The sequence below is a fragment of the Bos indicus genome, chromosome 28 (genome assembly GCF_029378745.1).
Source record: "Bos indicus isolate NIAB-ARS_2022 breed Sahiwal x Tharparkar chromosome 28, NIAB-ARS_B.indTharparkar_mat_pri_1.0, whole genome shotgun sequence".
NCBI classification, from domain to species: Eukaryota; Metazoa; Chordata; class Mammalia; order Artiodactyla; family Bovidae; genus Bos; species Bos indicus.
Window position 1 is genome coordinate 8,110,231 of NC_091787.1, and position 20,234 is coordinate 8,130,464.

Genomic DNA, 20,234 nt, shown 5'->3' on the forward strand with positions numbered 1-20,234 from the left:
AATATATCATTCTAATTTTAAAAATCATGTGTCTAAACCACTGCTGGCGTGAGACTGGCCTCTATCTTAAAAGCGAGCAGAAAAAAGGAAGTTAAAGACAACAAAAACTTGTATCGATCAATCTATTACTATGCTTGCTAATAATTGGGCAGAGAAGAATAAATGACAATTATTAGTTTGCTTATGATAAAATTTGTTTTTCTCAACCTAAACATGATCCACATGCACTGCATTTTGGTAAGGTGGTCAGATGTAAGTCTAAGGAATACTGTTTTCTAGGTATTTTCTTAAATGCCCCCATGGTACAATATGTGACTTTCATAAACCACCAAATTTATTCCTACTGCAAAAAATTTTAAGTGAACTCTGTATTTAACTTTTAAAAAAACTGTTTAAACTGGAAACCACACTTGCTTAACATAAATCTAAGTAACACAAGTTTTGGTAACTAATATTTACTGATCATCTGTTCCATGTTACACACTATGACAGACACTGTGAGTACAAGTAAGATGGTCTCCTGACCCTTGAGGAGCCTGTTGATTAGTAGGGCAAAAAACAAACACAAAATAAATACATGCACATATGTAATGCATGTATATATGTAGGCAAAAATTTCTACAAGGAGTGGTATCTGTTTAGACTATCAAATGGAGTGACTAACTTTTCTTGCAGAAGGTGATGGTTCTCTCCTTTACAGGGAAAACAGGTTAGTAAGGTTTAAAAAACTCAACAGGAGTGTGTCATGCTGACAAAGGGCAGGGTGGGGAAGGGCACCGTGGACAAAGGTGTTGGTTTGTACAGAAGTGAGTAGAAACAAAGGTTTGTAATTTGATGTTGCTACAACCTAGTTCAAAGGAGGAGGGTAGGGAATTCCCTGGAGGGCCAATGTTAGAAATTTACACTTTTATTGCCAAGGGCCGGGGTTCAACGCCTGGTTGGGGAACTAAGATCTGGAAAGCCATGTGGTACCACCAAAAACAAATAAACAAAAAAATAAAAGTAGGAGAATATACCAGAAGAAGTGATGGAAAAAAAGAGAGCACAAGTTGGGCTATAAAGCGAGGTTCTGAAAGTAAAGCCTGACTTCCAGAGTAATAAGTCATTCGGACTGTAGCCCACCAGTCCAAGGAATTTTCAGGCAAGAATACTAGAGTGGGTTGCCATTTCCTAATCCAAGGGGATCTTCCTGACCCAGGGATTGAACCTGCATCTCTTGTGTCTCCTGCACTGCAGGCAGATTCTTTACCACTGCGCCACCTGAGAAGCCTTAAGCAAGGGACTGATGGCTTATTTTTAACATTTTAAATAGAAAGCAATGGGGAAGACCGACGCCAGGGAAACTTTCACACTATACACTATCATTACAGACCACTGTATTATAAAACCTAAACGTTAACATGTTCCTACTTCAGCAATAGTTGTTTATTACAGTTACATAGCAAAATTTCATAACTTACCTAAAACAGTACATATTGACATTAACTTATCTTTGTTTCCTAAAAACATTCAATACAACGATCATGTATTGTAGCTACCATTATCTGCATCACTGTTCCCCCAAGAATTTTCATAAAGACATTCAGCAAACCATTAAAGAGCACAGTGGTGCACTGTCACTAGTAATACTGTGGGCAATTTTTTCAGTACTTGTCATTGATGGACCTAAAGTACCAGCTACAATAAAATCTAAATTTAGCTCCTTGAGCCATATAAATTCACAGATGTCTTATTTTGTATTAGATAAAATCTAATATAAAAATCTTTGCATTGATTCTTTGAATCAAAGATATTAATCTTTACTTTTACGTTGATTATTCCTTTAACATTAGATAAAAAACACATTTTATTCTTCATGAGATACTGTAATAAAATATGCAGATGTAAACACAGTATGAGGTCACAGCTGTCCACGTGATGTTAAACAGCATATGAAAGTAGAGTTGTGCTGTATTAAGAAACATTTTTTCCCTTTTTTTAACTGAACTATAGATGACACACAATACTGTATAATTTCAGGTGTATGACATATTGATTTGACATTTAAATACACTATGGACTGAAGATTAAGAAATATTTTTGAGGTTACAGGGATTACTATACTTAATATTTTTAATTTCACAAAACCATATTTCTATTTTAAGGTTAAGTAAGCAAACTACTTGATTATGATGAATACACAAGAACAACTGTATTATAAAACACTTCTAATACTAAAAATACTTAAGTGATTAATGACTTCATGCCAAATCCCAAGGGGAACTCAACTGTTTTTCATTGTAAAAGGCATTAAGTCTTTTTACTCACCTCTTCTTCGCTGCTGTTATCCTCCTTTTCTTTTTCATCATCTTCCTCCTCCTCTTCTTCCTCTGCTTCGCTGCTAGAACTATCTTCTTTCAATTCAGTCTTCCAGTTAGCAGGAATAGTTCTACTTTTGTGAAATTCAAGTGCCTGATCAAAGGCTGGAAAGAGGTAACAAACTATCAACTGGAGAAATTAAGACAACTGATTTGTCTAAAAATATTAACAGGATAAAGAAATAAAAACTACTGTGCTGCGACCACTGACATTTATGAAGTGGTTGCTATGGGCTAGGCACTGTGCTAGCTAACTGCTTTTCGGTGTAGCAGCCCATTAATCTTAACAGTCTTAGGCATTAGGTATCTATTTTATAGATGGCAAAACTTAGGTGACGTAGGTTCAAACAAAGACAAGAAAAAGGGGCAGATATATTCTTTTAGAACAAAAATTAAGAGTGTCTAGTCAGACACGACTGAGCGACTTCACTTCCACTTTTCACTTTCATGCATTGGAGAAGGAAATGGCAACCCACTCCAGTGTTCTTGCCTGGAGAATCCCAGGGATGGGGGAGCCTGGTGGGCTGCTGTCTCTGGGGTCGCACAGAGTCGGACACGACTGAAGCAACTTAGCACAGCAGCAGCAGTAAACATTAAACAGTCAAGTAAATCTAGTAAACATTAAAGTAAATCTTTATAACCATTTTATCAAAAAATTACTAAAAGTATTATATAACAGGCACAGAGCCACTGTAATAACTTACAAGTATCTGAAAATATACTATAAATATGTACTCTACATTTTTAGTTAACTCTGAATTAAAATTATATTAATGATTAATTTGGGAGAAGGCAATGGCACCCCACTCCAGTACTGTTGCCCGGAAAATCCCATGGACGGAGAAGCCTGGTAGGCTGCAGTCCATGGGTCCCTAAGAGTCAGACACGACTGAGCGACTTCACTTTCATGCATTGGAGAAGGCAATGGCAACCCACTCCAGTGTTCTTGCCTGGAGAATCCCATGGATGGAGAAGCCTGGTAGGCTGCAGTCCATGGGGTCGCACAGAGTCGGACATGACTGAAGCAACTTAGCAGCAGCAGCAGCAATGATTAATTTAACTAGATAAATAACTAGAAATAGTTATTCTCACTTTACAATACAGAGAAATAAATTCTCTACCATAAATCTTGATGATTTTTAACCAGTCTATATAGTGTATTATCTGATTTGGTGAACATGGGCAAAGAAAAAAATAAAGTTATTTGCAGTGCCAAAAATCAAGTAAGAGATGTAATTGCAGATATTCCCCAATAAAATGTAACTACTATTACAAGAAATGACAAAAATCAAGACTACTTTGACTCCTGTGTTTACCATCCTCAGGAACTGATATTTTATTTACTAGGCCAGACTACAGTGATAGCTGATGATCTTGTTCTTGATCTTTTTTAGATTACTATACCAATTATAAGCTAAGAAAAATAGAGAATACTATGATAACAAAAGACACATTGGTTCACAAAAGCAGAAGTCACACAGGACCAAACGTAACTTCAAAGACTTCACTAAAAAAAAAAACTGTTGAGACCAAAAGAATATTTAATCTTCAGAAACACTTCCTTAGTTTCCTTTCCTCTCTGTCTGGCCACACCGTGCGACCTATGAGGTCTTAGTTCCCTGACCAGAAGCTGGGCCCCAGCAACAAGAGCGCAGAGCCCACCAGTGGGCCACCAGGGCACGCCCCATCAGTTTTAAATTAAATGTAAGTTGTTCCAAAATTATCCTTACCTTGTTTTAATACAGCATCAGGCTTTGGTACAGTGTCACTAGTAATTTCATGGACATCCTTCCTTGGTACTGAAGTACTGTATTTTTTTTTTTTTTTTTTTTAAAGGAAAAAATCCACAAAAACACAATAAAGATTAATTAAGAGTCCAATTACCTACCACAGAAAGATACTGAGAACATGGGAACACTGATGGAAATGACTGCACACAGGGTTGCAAGTCTCAAACAAAATACTAGGCAGGACATTAAAAATGTAACCATCCACACAAGGACCCCACCTTAACAGATGTTTTATAAACAAGGAATTCTCAGAGTACCTGGTTAAATGCAATACTAAAAATACTGAAACCCTGAAAATAATCAATTAAAGTGTTTACATAGCGGAATGCATCAATCCAATAAAAAAAAAAAAGTTAAACAGCAAGAATTTGCCACCATCTTAAGATAATCTCAAGAAATAAATTTAAGATTGGAAGAAAATGTACTATTTTATAATGTAAAATGTTCAATAATCTTTTTAAACTGAATTCTAGGTTCAAAGCAAACTTCTAATATACAATTGAAGTTCTTTCATGTAGAAACTATAAGAAGGGTTTGGATGCAAGCAACTGGGAGAGGTCATTTTATCATTTATGTCACATTTCTTACTTTACATGAATAAATCATCATTCAGCTTTTCTGCACTTGGTTTGTTTCAACCAATCCACAGAAGTCTAAAAACTATTCCAAATACACTTTTCAGCCTGCCTCTTTTTAAACTTTAAATTTAAGAATTTAAAATATATACAGAAGCATAACAGTAAAATGAACTCCCACGAATCCATCATCCAACTACAACAATCATTAACTCAGAGTCAGTGTCTCATTTATACCCCTACCTACCTCCTCCCACCCCAGCTGGATTGTTTTGAAGCAAATCTCAGACATTATATAATTTATAATATTTTATTCTTTTAAAAATAAAAAAGTTCATAGTAATTTCTTAGTATCAACAAACTAGTATTCAATTTCAATGCTCAAATTTTTGTGAAAGTGGGTTTCATATAGATTATTTTTAAGTCATGTTTCAGAACTTGAAAATCCAAAAACCAATCTTAAAGTATCATGATCTTTTTTAAAGCAGTCACCCAATAAGGCAAAATAGCAACATAAAATACATGGATTTTCTAGTCACACAATTCTTAAAGGGAAAAAACACCCATAGAAAATGATAACTCAGTTTTAGAAAAGTTCTACATGAAAATTCATTGTCTTAATACCCAACATACATTTATAGTAACTCGTTTTAAACCTTAAGACTACTGCAAAATTCAAACGTTACACAACAGGTATTACCACACTCATTTAGAAGTAATTTAAAATGTTAGAAAATCCTAATTAGACATTCAAAACAATAAATATATATCAATTAATATATCCATGAAATATTAGATGTGGTAGATATATTGAATTTCAATAAACCATCAGTTATTATATAGGCAAATATTGATAAATTAGACAGCATTGAGAGTATAGCTTAGAAAAGACCAAATGAACAAGACATATTTTAAGACTATTACACTTAATGATAATATGAAAGATGATCATGCTTTGAAACACTCTGAATGATAAAAAGGAAAAGCAGAACATCACTGGAAATAACTAATTTATAATTTATCATTCTAATCTGGAAAAGCAGCTTATTTTTCATACCAAGTGAATTCTACTTACAATTTGCCATCTTTGAAAGATCGCACAAGAATATTATCCTTTTTCACAGCAATTTCATCACTACAGTCAGGACATACCACCTTTTAAAAAAAAAGTATGAAACTATTATAACTAAAAGCACTGTTTACAGATAGTTACATAAATATCAATTATTTAAATCTTAAAAAATAGTTTCAGCTTAAAATGTAAAAACTAATTTTAGTTTGAGGGTAAAAACACATACACATGCGTAACAATATACACAAGTAATTTAAAGTTTATATCCTAAAACACACACATACATATGTGGGAATGCACACAAGTAATTTTATTTTCTATATCCTTCCAGCTCTCTGGATTATCCACATTAATTTTTGACACAGGCATGATGTTGAGAGCACAATCGTGGCTATGACTAGATTGATGCTATGGACCAAGTCTAGGCAGGAACAGAAAACTGGATGAGAGTGGCGCAGGCGTGGAAAGAGGGAGAGCAAGGAGAGCTAGTCCAACAGAAGGTCTGCAGCGGGGCTGGTGGGACCAAAGTGGGGTATCAGAATCTTAACCAGAGCAGCCTCTATCTTGAAAAAGACAGAGATGATGAGCTGGCTATTATTTACATCTAAACATGAATGTTAATAATACGAAAATTTCTCTATAATACTACCCATTCTAAAAATAAATGATTTTAAAGTGAGTACCTTCCTGGAATCTACATAACATTTACTACTACCAAAAAAGAAGATTTTATTTGAAGTCACTCCAGCTATTACTGAAAGCAAGGATAAAGCATGCCTTCTCAAAGATAATATTAATTCAAGACACCTATAAATTTTTATTATTTAAATTCCAAGAGAGTTCACTATCTATATCAAGAACAACATCATAGTTTGGTTTTTTAATGGAAAAAAATGGGCTAAATAAGTATGACAGATTTAAGGACTGTCTCATTAGCTCTGAAAAATGCCACAATAGTACTTAAATGCATGTATTCTCACTACAGGTTTGAGAGGAGCCAGAAATATGTAAGTTCTAATTCAGTCTTTAATTCACTTTTTTTCTAATCTATTTTTTAATATTTTGGCTGCATCATGTGTTACACAGGATCTGTTTCTCAACCAATGACTGAACATTCCTCCCGCAGTGGGAACACTGGTCCTAACCACTGGATAGCACAGGGAATTCCCCTAATTCAGTCTCTAGAAGGTTAACAATTTCCATAATTGTAATTGCACTGCCATTAAGCATTGCTTAAATGCTGATGGCATTATGAAATAATTCACTAAGAAAAGGCTTTTACGTGTATTAGCATCTAGGAAAACTTTCCTATCATTTCAAAAGAGTCCTGAAGTAAATACTTAATTTGTCCATTCATTCATCCACTCTACAAACTATTTCATCAAGGTACTGTGTACTAGAGCACAGAGGCCAGGACAGTCCCTGTTTCTCCTCACAGTGAGTGTGTATTCTAACTGGGAAGACAAGCACTAAACAAGTTAAGTGCACATGTATTTAACTGCTATTATCTAGGTGATCAGAAATCACTTTCTTGAGGACACAACATTTACACTAAGCTTTGAAAACTGAGGAGTAACTGACTTGACAAAGGATGGATGTGTACGCACATGTCTGTAGGCCAGGCTGCAAGAACAGGAAATGGGTTATGGGAAGGGCCTGACACAGCAAGCAGGGCAACCCATTCTAGGAAGTAAAAGGTCAACATGGCTAACTTTCTGCCTGGGCTGAATAAGAAAGATAAGCAGAGCTTAGATTTGTCCATTTTGTAAGCCATGGTAATTCTAAGGACAAAAATCTGAAGTCTCTCAGAGAAGGATCTGAAGCAAGACAATGTCATAATAGAATTGCCATTGCTTTCTTAAAATTACTTTTGGCTGTCACAAAGAAAATGGACCAGAGAAGGGCATGAGCTGAAAGAGATTAAGCTATTGCAAATCATCCAGGTGAGAGATGGTGACCTGGATATAAAGTGATGGCAAATTAAAGGAATGAGAAATATTAGAGATAATTAGGGAAGTGAAGAGGTGATAGAGAAAAGGATGCTTACATTTCTACCTTGTGCAAATGGTGTCATTCGCAGGGAAAGGAAACAATGGAGAGGGGTCAAGTTTGGGGATACAGGGAGGACAGAGTAAGTTTAGGTTTATTAAGCTTGTTAAGTTTTCAGGTGACTAAAGGACAACCAAGTAGAGATACTGAATAGACAGATACTCAGGTCCAGAGCTCAGAGTAGAGGTCTGAACGCTAAGATATAAACTTGGGAATAAACAGCCTAAATAGAGGTCTAAACCTATGAGCCAAATCACCCATATTTTTTTCTTTCTCATGAGATTGGATTTTGAAAAACAAACATAATAGACTTTGCTGACATTGTGTGTAAGTAAGCGGGTCCACTCTCCATTCTGTTACAGGAACTAAAATCCATATTTTATCCCATTTACCCATGCATCTGATTTTCTCGGTCCTTAAGACATTTCAGTTTATTATCCCTCCAACCAATGTTATTAAAGGGAATGAGATCACCCTGAAAAAATAGAGTGATATATTCTGAACCCTAAACAACAACATTTAAAGCTCAGAGGAAAAATGATGACTGAAACTGAAAAACAGGACTGTGTGAATCAGGGAAGCTAAGATTTCCACCCCTTAAAACAGGGGTAAATAGCACTTATGTTTCAGTCTCAATTAGGATGAAATGAGACTGTGCACTTACTTAACAAGTTAGCACAGTGCCTGGCCAGGGGAAGTGCTCAAAACATGGTAGCTATTTATTGTTCCTAAGAGTATGCAACTGTTTTCTAACATGATATTTTATTACCAGGCACTTGTTAACATTACTCAGTTTATAAACTACTTTCAAAAATAGAAATGCAAGTATTTTATGTGATTATGTCAAGGTTGTTTGATTCAGAACACAATTTCACACCCTCGTTGATAAAAATTATCCATTACTGTTCAACAGATCTCAAATTTGCGTGGAGGATAACATGTATCAATAATGCTAAGATGTTAAAAATAATAATGAAATGGTTGACTAAGCAGATTACTAACCTTTTGGTACTGTAAATCTTTTCCTCATCATCAGGAAACTATTTAGAAATGATGATGAGAATGTTAAATTAATATTGAAAATACTAAAGTGAAAATTTTAATGTTCCTGTTGTTTTAGAAAAAGACACACAAAGCTCTTTCAAAACACGTTTTCAAAAGAAATGCTCACAAAGAATCTTAAGTGCTTTAGGAAAAAAGAAATGACCACATACAGTGACTTAAGTTTTCTGCTTACCATTAACCCAAAGCTTGACAGGTTATTTAACCCTTCTAACACTGAGTTTCCTTATCTTTAAATGAGGATAAATAATATATACGTCATAATCCTCATAAAGATCTTAGCACAATCCTTACACATAGCAGGCATCCAATAAGTGAGGAATGGATAGATGGATATACGAAGAGGTACAAAGGTATTATACAGTATTTACATTTATGAAAATAATTGCCCTCATTAGTTTAAATTAAAAGAGCTGACATTTATTGGGCACTTATTTTGTGCAAAACACTTTTAATACTCAAGATACAGAATACAAAACGTTCAACAAAAATGATGACAAATAGATACCATTTGCAGACAATAGTAGAAAACAAGATTCCGTTCTTCTTTAGCAGTCTTCTGCATGGTACATTTAGAAGTTTTAAAAGTTTGCACAAGGAATTTTTTATCCAAAATTCAGCAGTGTAATATACCAAGCCTCTAAAATTACCATGATTTTGCTTTTCGTGGATGAATTCAAAAGTTCTTTGTACTCAGAAACAGTTTTCAAAGTAATTCTGTGTGAACTGAATGATGCTAAAACCATTTCCCATTCTGTACCTATGAAAAACACTGATTTTTAAGAAAATCAACTGCTTTCTTCATGACTTATATAGTTGAAAATTAAACTCTTATACTGAAGTTACTCACCAATGCAGGAAACCACAGTGCTTTCTTTTTATCCAAACTAATGTAATCTACACACACAACTTTTCCCAGAAGCTCATCAATCTGTTTCCTATCATCCTCATCTTCATCACTGGAGGATGAAGAAGACTCTTCCTCTGGTCTAGGGAGAGAAAAATGAGATATTCATATTTATCATCACAAAGAATAAGCATGCCAAGTTGATGAATACAGGCTTTCTAGAAATCCTATCCTGTTTCCTACAACCTACAAAATGGCTAAATTAAATTTTTTAATAGCTTTCTAAATTGCTAAAGAATAATTTTTTAAAAAAAGGTTATCGCTAGAGGAAAAGCAGAGCATTTTCCTAAAAATGTCCTGAATTTATTTAGTGCTATTTTAAAAGATTACACAGAAGATCAAAACACAACAGCGCTGGTTCCCAAATTCTCAAAACCTGAAGGCCCCATTTTAAGTATCCGAAGACTGCACTAAAATATACTACATTCTCCTCTCAGATTAAAGGAATTCTAGAATATGCACTCCCCGTACAATGCAAATTTTAAAAGGGGGAAGGGAGATCTTTACTAACAGAGGGTCAGGGTAGAGAGAGGAGACAATCTGATAAGACATCACCACTACCATGCTTAATATCAGATACATAAAAACTAAGTATTCATAAGATGTACAATATGGTTCTTTTGTATTACGTGAAAAACTCCTTTTGGTTACACTGTATCCTGAATAAATTAAAAAGAAGAAAAAGGAACTCAAACCACCCATTTGATGTTAGAGGGAAGTATAGTAAAAAATAAAACTTAAAAAGAGAGGGGAAAGAAAAAAACCACAAACACACAAAACAAAGTTCTCAATCTGGTTTTAAAAAAGCCCACAGTCAGTAGTGAAGAAAATGGATTCTAAAGGGGGGATGTGTGGGAGGCTTGGAGGGAGGGGGACGTATGTATATGGCTGATTCACTTTGTTGTACAGCAGAAGTTAACACAATATTGTAAAGCAATTATACTCCAATTTAAAAAAAATTATTCTAATTACTATGTTCAAAATGCCCAGAATAAAGATATTAAGAAATGTGGAATAAATAGACTGCAACAAAATGAGAAATAAAAACATGGTATTTTTATAAAATAAAAAGCATGACAATACAAATGTCATCCCCTCATATTTATATGTGCTGCATGCTTAGCCGCATCTGACTCTTGGCAATCGCATGCTCTCTAGCCCTCCATGCTCCTCAGTCCATGAGATTTTCCCCGCAAGAATACTGGAGTGGGTTGCCATTTCCTTCTTCATTATATCTATATATTCCAACATAAATATAAAGGAAGAAAAACCTATTATAACACTGTTAAACATTTTATAGTGATAAGGGGAATATCATAATTTGATTTCAGTGATTATTCAATTAACCTAAAAAGTGTTCACTGATAAAAAACAAACCACATCTTCAAAGTTTGCTACTGAGAACACTGTACTTCAAAATGGCACTTAAAGCAGTTCAACCCCTACTTAGAAAGCAGGTAATAGGCAGCAGGAAAAACCAACATATTTTCATATTAGTGGAGCGTAAAACCTTACAAATAGGCACACAGCTTGGAATAGTAATGACAGACCTTCACAAGTCTGATTTCTACTTGATTAGAAGAACTTCTCAAAGACAAGGACTTTTATTTCTCCACTTACTAATGATTATAGAACACAACCAAATTTAAAGTCATAATTATTGCTTTTTTCAAAACAGCACAGAGGATGTATTCAGCTATGGATGCCCTCTATGCCATTATCATTAGCAAGACAAAATCACAATGTCACAAATAACATTAATCAAATCTGTAAACTGGGCTTTACTCGGCTAACACAATCATCTGCGATAGTATAAAAGTTCTAATTTCTTTCCTAAGACTTAACAAACGTGAAGACTTCAGACACGACAAAGTTATCTATCTACTATAAACTGACCGTCTACATAGAACATCCATCCACTTTACTACCTAGGTTCCACTCCAAAACCTTCCCCACTCATGGACTACACACCCTTCTCCACTCTCACATCCTCAAGCTTTTGTTCCAGCAATGTTTCTACCTCTCCCCTCTATCAGTTTTTCTACCTCTACTAGTTTGAGTCCTCCTCGCACTGTGTTCGGAGAAGGCAATGGCACCCCACTCCAGTACTCTTGCCTGGAAAATCCCATGGGCAGAGGAGCCTGGTAGGCTGCAGTCCATGGGGTCGCGAAGAGTCGGACACGACTGAGCGACTTCCCTTTCACTTTTCACTTTCATGCATTGGAGAAGGAAATGGCAACCCACTCCAGTGTTCTTGCCTGGAGAATCCCAGGGACGGGGGAGCCTGGTGGGCTGCCGTCTATGGGGTCACACAGAGTCGGACACGACTGAAGTGACTTAGCAGCAGCAGCAGCAGCAGCAGCAGCAGCAGCACTGTGTTATTTCTAAGAAAATGCTGTTACTTCCTCCACTTAAAAAAAACAACAACAAAAGATCCCTTGACCTCACTTTCTCCACCAGCTACTACTCTTCTTTGCAGAGAGACAGCCTGGAATGCTTTATCCCCAGACACTTGGAAACTTTTTCACCTCCTCTAAGTCTCTGTTCAAATGTCATTTCAATTACGATCACCTTATTCAAATTTGCTTCCCTGGTGGCTCAGAGGTTAAAGCATATGCCTGCAATGCAGGGGACCTGGGTTCAATCCCTGGGTTGGGAAGATCCCCTGGAAAAGGAAATGGCAACCTACTCCAGTATTCTTGCCTGGAGAATCCCATGGACGGAGAAGCCTGGTGGGCTACAGTCCACGGGATTGCAAAGAGTAGGACACAACTGAGCAACTTCACTCACTCATTCAAATTTACAACCTGCCCATCCCAATCCCCCACTCTTATTATTTCCACAACACTGACAAATCTATCATACTACATAATTTACTTAATTCTTCTTTTTTCTGTATTGCCCATCTCTCTCCATATGAGAGAATATAAGCTCTAAAGGTAGAGGAAGTGTTTTAGCTGCCTTGCATGGCATGAGGGATTTTAATTCTCTGACCAGGGATGTAATCCATGTCCAATGCATTTGAAGTGTGGAGCCTTAACCACTGGACCACATGGGAAGTCTCCCAGAGACTTTATGAATGCCTGTTTTGTTCACTGATACATCCCATGTACTTGAACAGTGCTTGGCACAACACAGATGCTCAATAAATATTTACTGACTAAATAAGTGAACTAAATAGGTTTATTTCTTTCTACTGTGATACTTCTGATTTCTATTTCTCCTGAAATTACATAATGTATACAATCAACATAATGTATACAACCAATTTAAACCATACCTTTATACCTAAGACTCCTGTAATTTTTCCTTGTAGTGGAATGTACCCAGGAAACTGTTTATATAAGATGAGTACTCAATAAACTGATACACCAAAATAAATGAGCACTGGAAATATTTTAAGGGAGCAAAGATGGAATGAGCAGAGAATCTGCTTGATGTTTACTCCCCTCTGACACTGTTGCGTCTCTGGTACCAGGTACGTGTTTATAGAGCCACAACAAAGTAACTAGTGTCGTGGAAATGACATGTGATGATGCCACTGGAAACAATGCTAATTACATAGGAATGTTTACCAAACAAACAAACAGCTAGTCACTTAAAGTTGATCACACGATATTAATTATAAATCAAGTAAGAATTTGGCAACTTAAGACATGTGCCAAAGAATACCATATGATGAGGTACAGATAGAAAACTGAGCCAGAAACTTTAGAGGCTCGATCTTTAAAATGCAATTTGGACTTCAGTGATCCCTACTCTTTCAAACAACTAACTCAGCTTCAAATTTTGTATTGCAAATTCAAAATCTGTATTAGTTATCAGGAAAAATGTGTAGCCTCTTAAGAGATTAAAATATAGAGATCATACAAAATGTATGAACCTAACCAGTAAAACATTTTTTCCCAGTTTTTATCAAGAAGGAAACTAGAATCAAGCTCTCATATCAAAATAAAGCAGTGAACAATAAAAAGAACTTTTGGACTCAGGTAGTGGTGCTGGTTGTAAAATTTTGTGAATGCACTGAAAAAAAAAAAAAAAAAAGAAAACTAAATACTTTAAAAGGGTGAATTTTATATGTGAATTATATCTCAATAAAAATATTATTCAAGATCGATCTGCAGACCTGTAAATATCTGGTACAAATCACTAGTTTATTGGGTAAATCTTAACAATGTTACTGGGTAGAAACTACCCACAAATAATACCTAACAAGTATCATTACAAGCCTTATTCTGCTTTATCCTTTTTCTGAAGGATAACAGCCTAGAGTGCTTTCCTACAAAGAGTGCTGTACATACACTTTGGCCACGTTACTGGAAAAAACTTTTGGAGGAGCACAAAGATTTCTATAATTTCAGCATTCTATTCTTTAGGTAGAATCAAAGAAAACTTCTGCATACAATATAAATTATAAGGGAAAAATTCACTCAAGTTATACATTATCAAAAGGATCAATAACCTGCTTTTAAAAAATTAAGCTACAGGATGATAATCTTTCAAACATATCTGAATACATTAGGATTAAAAGCAGACTATAAATAAATGAAAGGAAGGTGTCAAAAATAATCAATTTTGGAATAACTAGAGGCCAATTAACTGGTATGTGGATTAACAGTTCTTAAAAGAAAACAAAGGTAGTGATATATCACTGCAACAATGGAGTCCCAGGAATCCTGGGAAGGATAACCTTATTTATCTTTGCACAAATTTTAAATGGCAATCAGAGAACCATAATGAAGACCTTTTCAAGTTGAGTAATGGAAGAGGAAATGAAGGTCAGACAAATGACCTTAAGACGCAGGTCCCAGATTTTGTTGCAGAAAATCACTCTGAAGAAAGGGAAGAACTTCGAGGAAGTGTAATTTAAGGAGATGGCCATTTTAAGCTGTGGTGCTTGCCAGTGGCGCTTCCATGCCAATGCTTAGAGCACCAAGGAGGCACTAAGAATGACCACAGTAGTGAGATGGAAGAAGCAGCAAGTGAAGCAAGACTGTAGACAGGCGGCACTTCGTTTCCTACAGTAGTAATTCTCGACCTTTGTTCTGCCTTCACACTTCACATATTTACAGCAAATCTTTCATTGTACACACAGATTCTCAACAGGAAAATCGCCAACTCGGTGTTTGTTAGAGTCTTTAAAAAACGAAAATCAATTTGCTCAGTGACAACTGCATGCTTTCTTCTCATATACAAGAAAGGGAGACCTCAGCCAAGAAACATAACAGATATTTTAATATACTATAATTTGGGTCTGCTGGGTGTGTGTGTGTGTGTGCTGGGGGTGTGTGTGTGTGAGTGTGTGTGTGCTGCAAAGCTTGTGGAATCTGAAGTTTCCCAACTGGATCTGGGCCCTCAGGAATTTCTTTTTGGTCACTTTTGTGGATCAATCTATGTGATAGTCCATAAATTACCTTATTTTAAAATATTTTTACACTTCCGGATGACATCTGTAGAAAGGTAAAATACTGTCTAAATATTAGATGAAATTTGTTTCAAAATTAAAAGGATTCCCTAGAGTATGTACGGAGAAGGCAATGGCACCCCACTCCAGTACTCTTGCCTGGAAAATCCCATGGATGGTGGAGTCTGGTAGGCTGCAGTCCATGGGGTCTCTAAGAGTCGGACACGACTGAGTGACTTCACTTTCACTTTTCCCTTTCACGCATTGGAGAAGGAAATGGCGGCCCACTCCAGTGTTCTTGCCTAGAGAATCCCAGGGACGGGGGAGCCTGGTGGGCTTCCGTCTATGGGATTACACAGAGTCGGACACGACTGAAGCAACTTAGCAGTAGAGTATGTACATAATATAAAACAAAGGAATGTTGTTTTTAAATTCACAAAATAGAGCCCCAAACAGTCCTTTCTGTTAGACATAAACACTAGTAAGCAGAATTTTTATATGTAAATGAAACCGTGTTACATACTGATATTTCATTAAAGTTTTTTCATTCAATACATGATGATGATATCTAGTATATATATGTGTGTGTGTGTTAGTCACTTAGTCGTGTCCGACTCTTTACCACTCCATGGACTGTAGCTGGCCAGGCTCCTCTCATGGGCTTCTCCAGGCAAGAATAGTGGAGTGGGTTGTCATTTCCTTCTCCAGGGGATCTTCCCGACCCAGGGATCAAAGCTGGGTCTCCTGTGTTGCAGGCAGATTCTTTACCATCTGAGCTACAGGGAAGTCTTAGTGATTACTAAGTGATTATTATTAGTAATAGTAATTACTATATAAACGTTTTAAGGATATGAATTCATTTCACCTTTGAAACAACTCTGCAGGCTTCCCTGGTGGCTCAGACAGTAAAGAGTCTACCTGCAGTGCAGAAGACCTGGGTTAGATCCCTGGGTTGGGAAGATCCCCTGGGAAAGGAAATGGCAACCCACTCCAGTACTCTTGCCTGGAAAATCCCATGGATGGAGGAGCCTGGCAGGCTACAGTACATGGAGTCGAAAAGAATCGGACATGACTGAGTGACTTCACTTTCTTTCTTTCAAACTAAACTCTTAAGAGTCAGGGAATACTATTACCTCAATTTTACAGATGAGAAAATTAAGGTATGAAAAGACTGAGCATGCTGCCCAAAGTCACACAGCAAGGAAGTGGCAAAAGCAGGATTCAAACCCGTGCTATTGTGCTTCACCGTTCACACTTAAGATCTCTGTTTTTTTTTGGCCACATCTCAAGACATGCTGGATCTCAGTTCCCTGACCAGGCATTGAACCCTTGCCCCCTTCAGTGGAAGTACAGAGTCCTAACCACTGGACCACCAGGAAAGTTTCCACTGTTCACACTCTCAACTCAGCCACACCTCTACTCTTAAGAGCTAGAAAAGTGGAAAATATTTGCTAATAAAGTAATCTTACATTAAATACACCCACACCTCACTATTTCAACATCATCAACCACAGTTAATGAAGAGTTGACTATAAAGTTATGGGAAGACTATAATGATCAATGATAGGTAAAATTTTAATTCACAATTGAAATTATTAATTTTCAAATGGATATCAAAATATTTAACTTGTAAGTGCTTCAGTGAATATGTTATGGCAAATAATAGCCCTCTGAAAACCTGAAAACAGTATCAGATCACAATAACATTTATTAATCACAACAGGACTCTTCTAAACTGATAATGTCATTGTACATTTTTTACTTATTTTTCTTTCTGGCTAGAATACTCAAATTTTAAATGTTACACAAAGAAGAGTAAATAATAATCACAACCTCGGGATCCTAAAAATAATCAAGTCACCAGCAAGCTACATCACAAGTGAGAGAAATTGTCACCTATTAATTGAGAAAACATTTTCTAAAAGATTCAAAGAATTAAGGAAGAAAAAGAAACGCATGGTCCAAATCATTAGCAGCAAAATAATCAATATTAAATATTTTTTCAATGCAAGGATTTGTCTTTTCATTTCCCCCTTCAAATGAGTCCTTATTCATTTCCTGTTAAAATTTATCTGGAAAATTAACTGTGATACTCTAAACAAGAAAGAGTCTGAATAGGAAAAGGACTATGCCACATGGGAGAGTTCAAGTCCTGGTCCTTTCCTTCCTATGTTTCTTGGATTAGTTACTGTCTTGGAGGCCAATTTCCCCAATTTTTAATAGGGATAAACATAATACCTACCTTTATGAGTTTGCTGTCAGGCTGAAACTAAGCTATATGAGAGAGCATGTTTACCTAATTTTTATTGCCAAAGCTTAGCCACTATTAGATTTAATACCTGACTCTATATTTTGAATGAAAGCATTCACTTCCATTTAAAAGTTTCAATAATTCAACTCAATATTTTTCATACCTACTCTGGTAATACTTAGCTCAGGCACATTAATATTTTAAAAATTTTATCCAAGTAAAATATTCAAAACTTTTTAAACAATTTAACCTCCAATAGAATAAATTAAAAACTACTTTTTCCTGCCGCATCCTTTCCCATTTTCTTCTGCAGAGACAACTGCTTTTAATTTTAACTCTTTCAGCTCTGACAGTTAAAACCTCATCGCTAAGTAATATTCTTATACCACTATATTTATATATTTAAGATGCTATTCTATCAATTTTCCATTGTTATAAGGACTTGACTTTTATATTTAAGTAACTTCTCTACCCTCCATCCTACTAATGCAGTGTTTCTTTCTAATATAATTTTTGAGAGGAGTAACTAAATGCCTTTGCTATTTTTTCCCATCTGTTACCATTGTTATCTTTAATTTCCCCCTAATGTTCCATCATACGTGATAACAAGTCCTCCCTTTAATAGCAATTTTCCTTTCTCCACTCTCCAGTCTACTGACCACTAGCACCTAGTGTTATTACTGAGAAGTCTGATGCCTGCCATTCTGCTTCTCAGTCCTTAGCAATAAACTATTTTTTCTTTCTAGAACTGTTAGAAGATTGTTTATCTCTGATGACCTGAAGTTTCATGACTCCTTGATCCTGTGATCCCTTTTAATTTAAAGCCTTTAAGAGCCTAAGCATATTTCATCGAAAGTAATTTGTTAAATATGTATAGTATGTGTCACAACAGTAAGAAGACATAAAAACAAGTAAGATAGTTCGGTTGTCAGGAGGATTTAAATTATTAGGAAGCAAAAGCAAACATGACAATGATAATAACAGGTGAAATATTGTCTATGACATTAAATAAATGCAAAGAATTTAGAGGATTCAGTGGAGAAGAAAACATGTCTGTCAACCCACGGATCGAACCCAGGCCTCCCGCATTGTAGGCCGATTCTTACCAGCTGAGCCACCAGCGAAGCCCAAGGAAAGAGAGGGGAGGCACAAAATGGTTCACAGAAAGGTTGGGCATTTATGGCTGAGAAATGAAGAATGAGTAAGCCAGTGGCATGGAAGGGTGGGATTTAAGACAGGAAAAAACAGCATGAATAAAAAACACAGTACCAGGAAAACAGAGGGTGTATTACTCAGGAAATATTGACTAAATCCATTTTGACACTGGCATAAGATACATGTAAGGAGAACTGGGAGGCAGATAAAGAATATAGCTGTTAAGGCTGGCTGAGCATGGAGATCCTCAAGCACCCATGCCAAGGAGAGTCTGAAGTTACTTGTAGATTCAGTTAGCACTTAAATTTACAATTTCAAATTAACAACTATAAAACAACACTAGAAGGAGAAATGAATTCAGGTTCAACTAACAGTTATGAAAATGGACTTACATATGATTAGATCTTCTTCCTCTATTTGTTTTCTTTCCTATGACGGGAGTGCCAAAATGTTCAGGGTTGGTGAGTGGGAGCTGGTCTAATGTCTGTGGGTAGGAACATAAACCCATCAAAAGTTATTAAGTTGCAAGTTCTCTTTTTCCTGTTTAAATCAAATCAATTTAAGAATATTCTTAGATTTTTAGATTTAAAACTTCCCAAGGGAGACAAAAATACAACTTTCCTCAAGATTAAAAACTTTCACTTCAAAGAATTATTAGAAGATGAATGAGCTCATAACTGGAAAAAAGTGAAAAGAAACTTAGTGTTCTTTCTAGATAATTTCATTATCTACTTGAGGGTTGACAGACTTCTAAGAGTGATTAAAATATAAAACAAAACAAATACAGCTCAGTGGAAACACAGATTTGAGAGATGAGAAATCTATGTGTAAGTACCTAATCCCTAGATTGAGGCCAACTGTATCTCAAAATTTTCTTTGCATATAGGGAATCATAATCTAAAAAACAGAATTCTTAGTAAGTAATGGAAACTAAATTATCAGGATAACCATCAACTGCCTGAAAAGGGGGCTTCAGATAGGCGACATTATGACTCTGCAAACATTTTCTGTAATAACCCCCCCAACCTACACCCCAATCCCCCTGCACTTAGCAAGATCCTATTTCCCCAATCAGGGATCAAACCCAGGCCCTGGCAGTGAAAGCACCAAGTCCTAATCACTGGCCCGCCAGGGAATTCCTTGCAATAAATCCTACTTTTAAGGAATATGTAAAAATTAGTTTTCCTAAAGTTAGTACTTTTATTTTCGCAACATCCAATACATGCTATGAAGACAATAATCAGTAAGTGAACGCTTCCTTCTTGTTATCAACTGGCAATTCATGTCTCTTACCCTGCTCAAAAAAAAAAAACAAAACTGATTTCCAGGGAAGGAACTGGTTGTTGGTTAAAAGCATAGTGAAAAAAGGGGATTTTGAAATTCCTTCGTTTCCCCGTATCAGAGACTTCTTGGATTGTTTTGTGGCATTAATTCCTTAAAAGGTTTATATATCTAAAAAGTTAAAGTATCAATCTGAAGGTGCTATCCCAACTGACTTAATTCTCTGAATATCATTTTGATAATAATCAAACTTTTTCAGCATTTTAAAGATTTTCCACTTACTGTTCCTTTTATACCTCCAATAGAATCTTTGCTATTTCAGATACTTTTA

At 35.9% G+C, this 20,234-nt stretch overlaps 1 protein-coding gene across 8 annotated transcripts in view; it reads right to left on the reverse strand.

The window, feature by feature from the left end:
- Positions 1 to 20,234, reverse strand: part of ARID4B (AT-rich interaction domain 4B) — a 138,464-nt gene that overhangs the window by 48,598 nt on the left and 69,632 nt on the right. For all 8 annotated transcript variants that reach the window (XM_070782177.1, XM_070782179.1, XM_019953929.2 and 5 more), the window contains exons 7-11: positions 19,015 to 19,106; positions 9,756 to 9,894; positions 5,798 to 5,877; positions 4,088 to 4,164; positions 2,308 to 2,462 (exon numbers count right to left, since the gene is read on the reverse strand). In XM_070782177.1, coding sequence (XP_070638278.1) covers positions 2,308 to 2,462; positions 4,088 to 4,164; positions 5,798 to 5,877; positions 9,756 to 9,894; positions 19,015 to 19,106 — 543 coding nt within the window. The remainder of the gene's footprint in view (positions 1 to 2,307; positions 2,463 to 4,087; positions 4,165 to 5,797; positions 5,878 to 9,755; positions 9,895 to 19,014; positions 19,107 to 20,234) is intronic.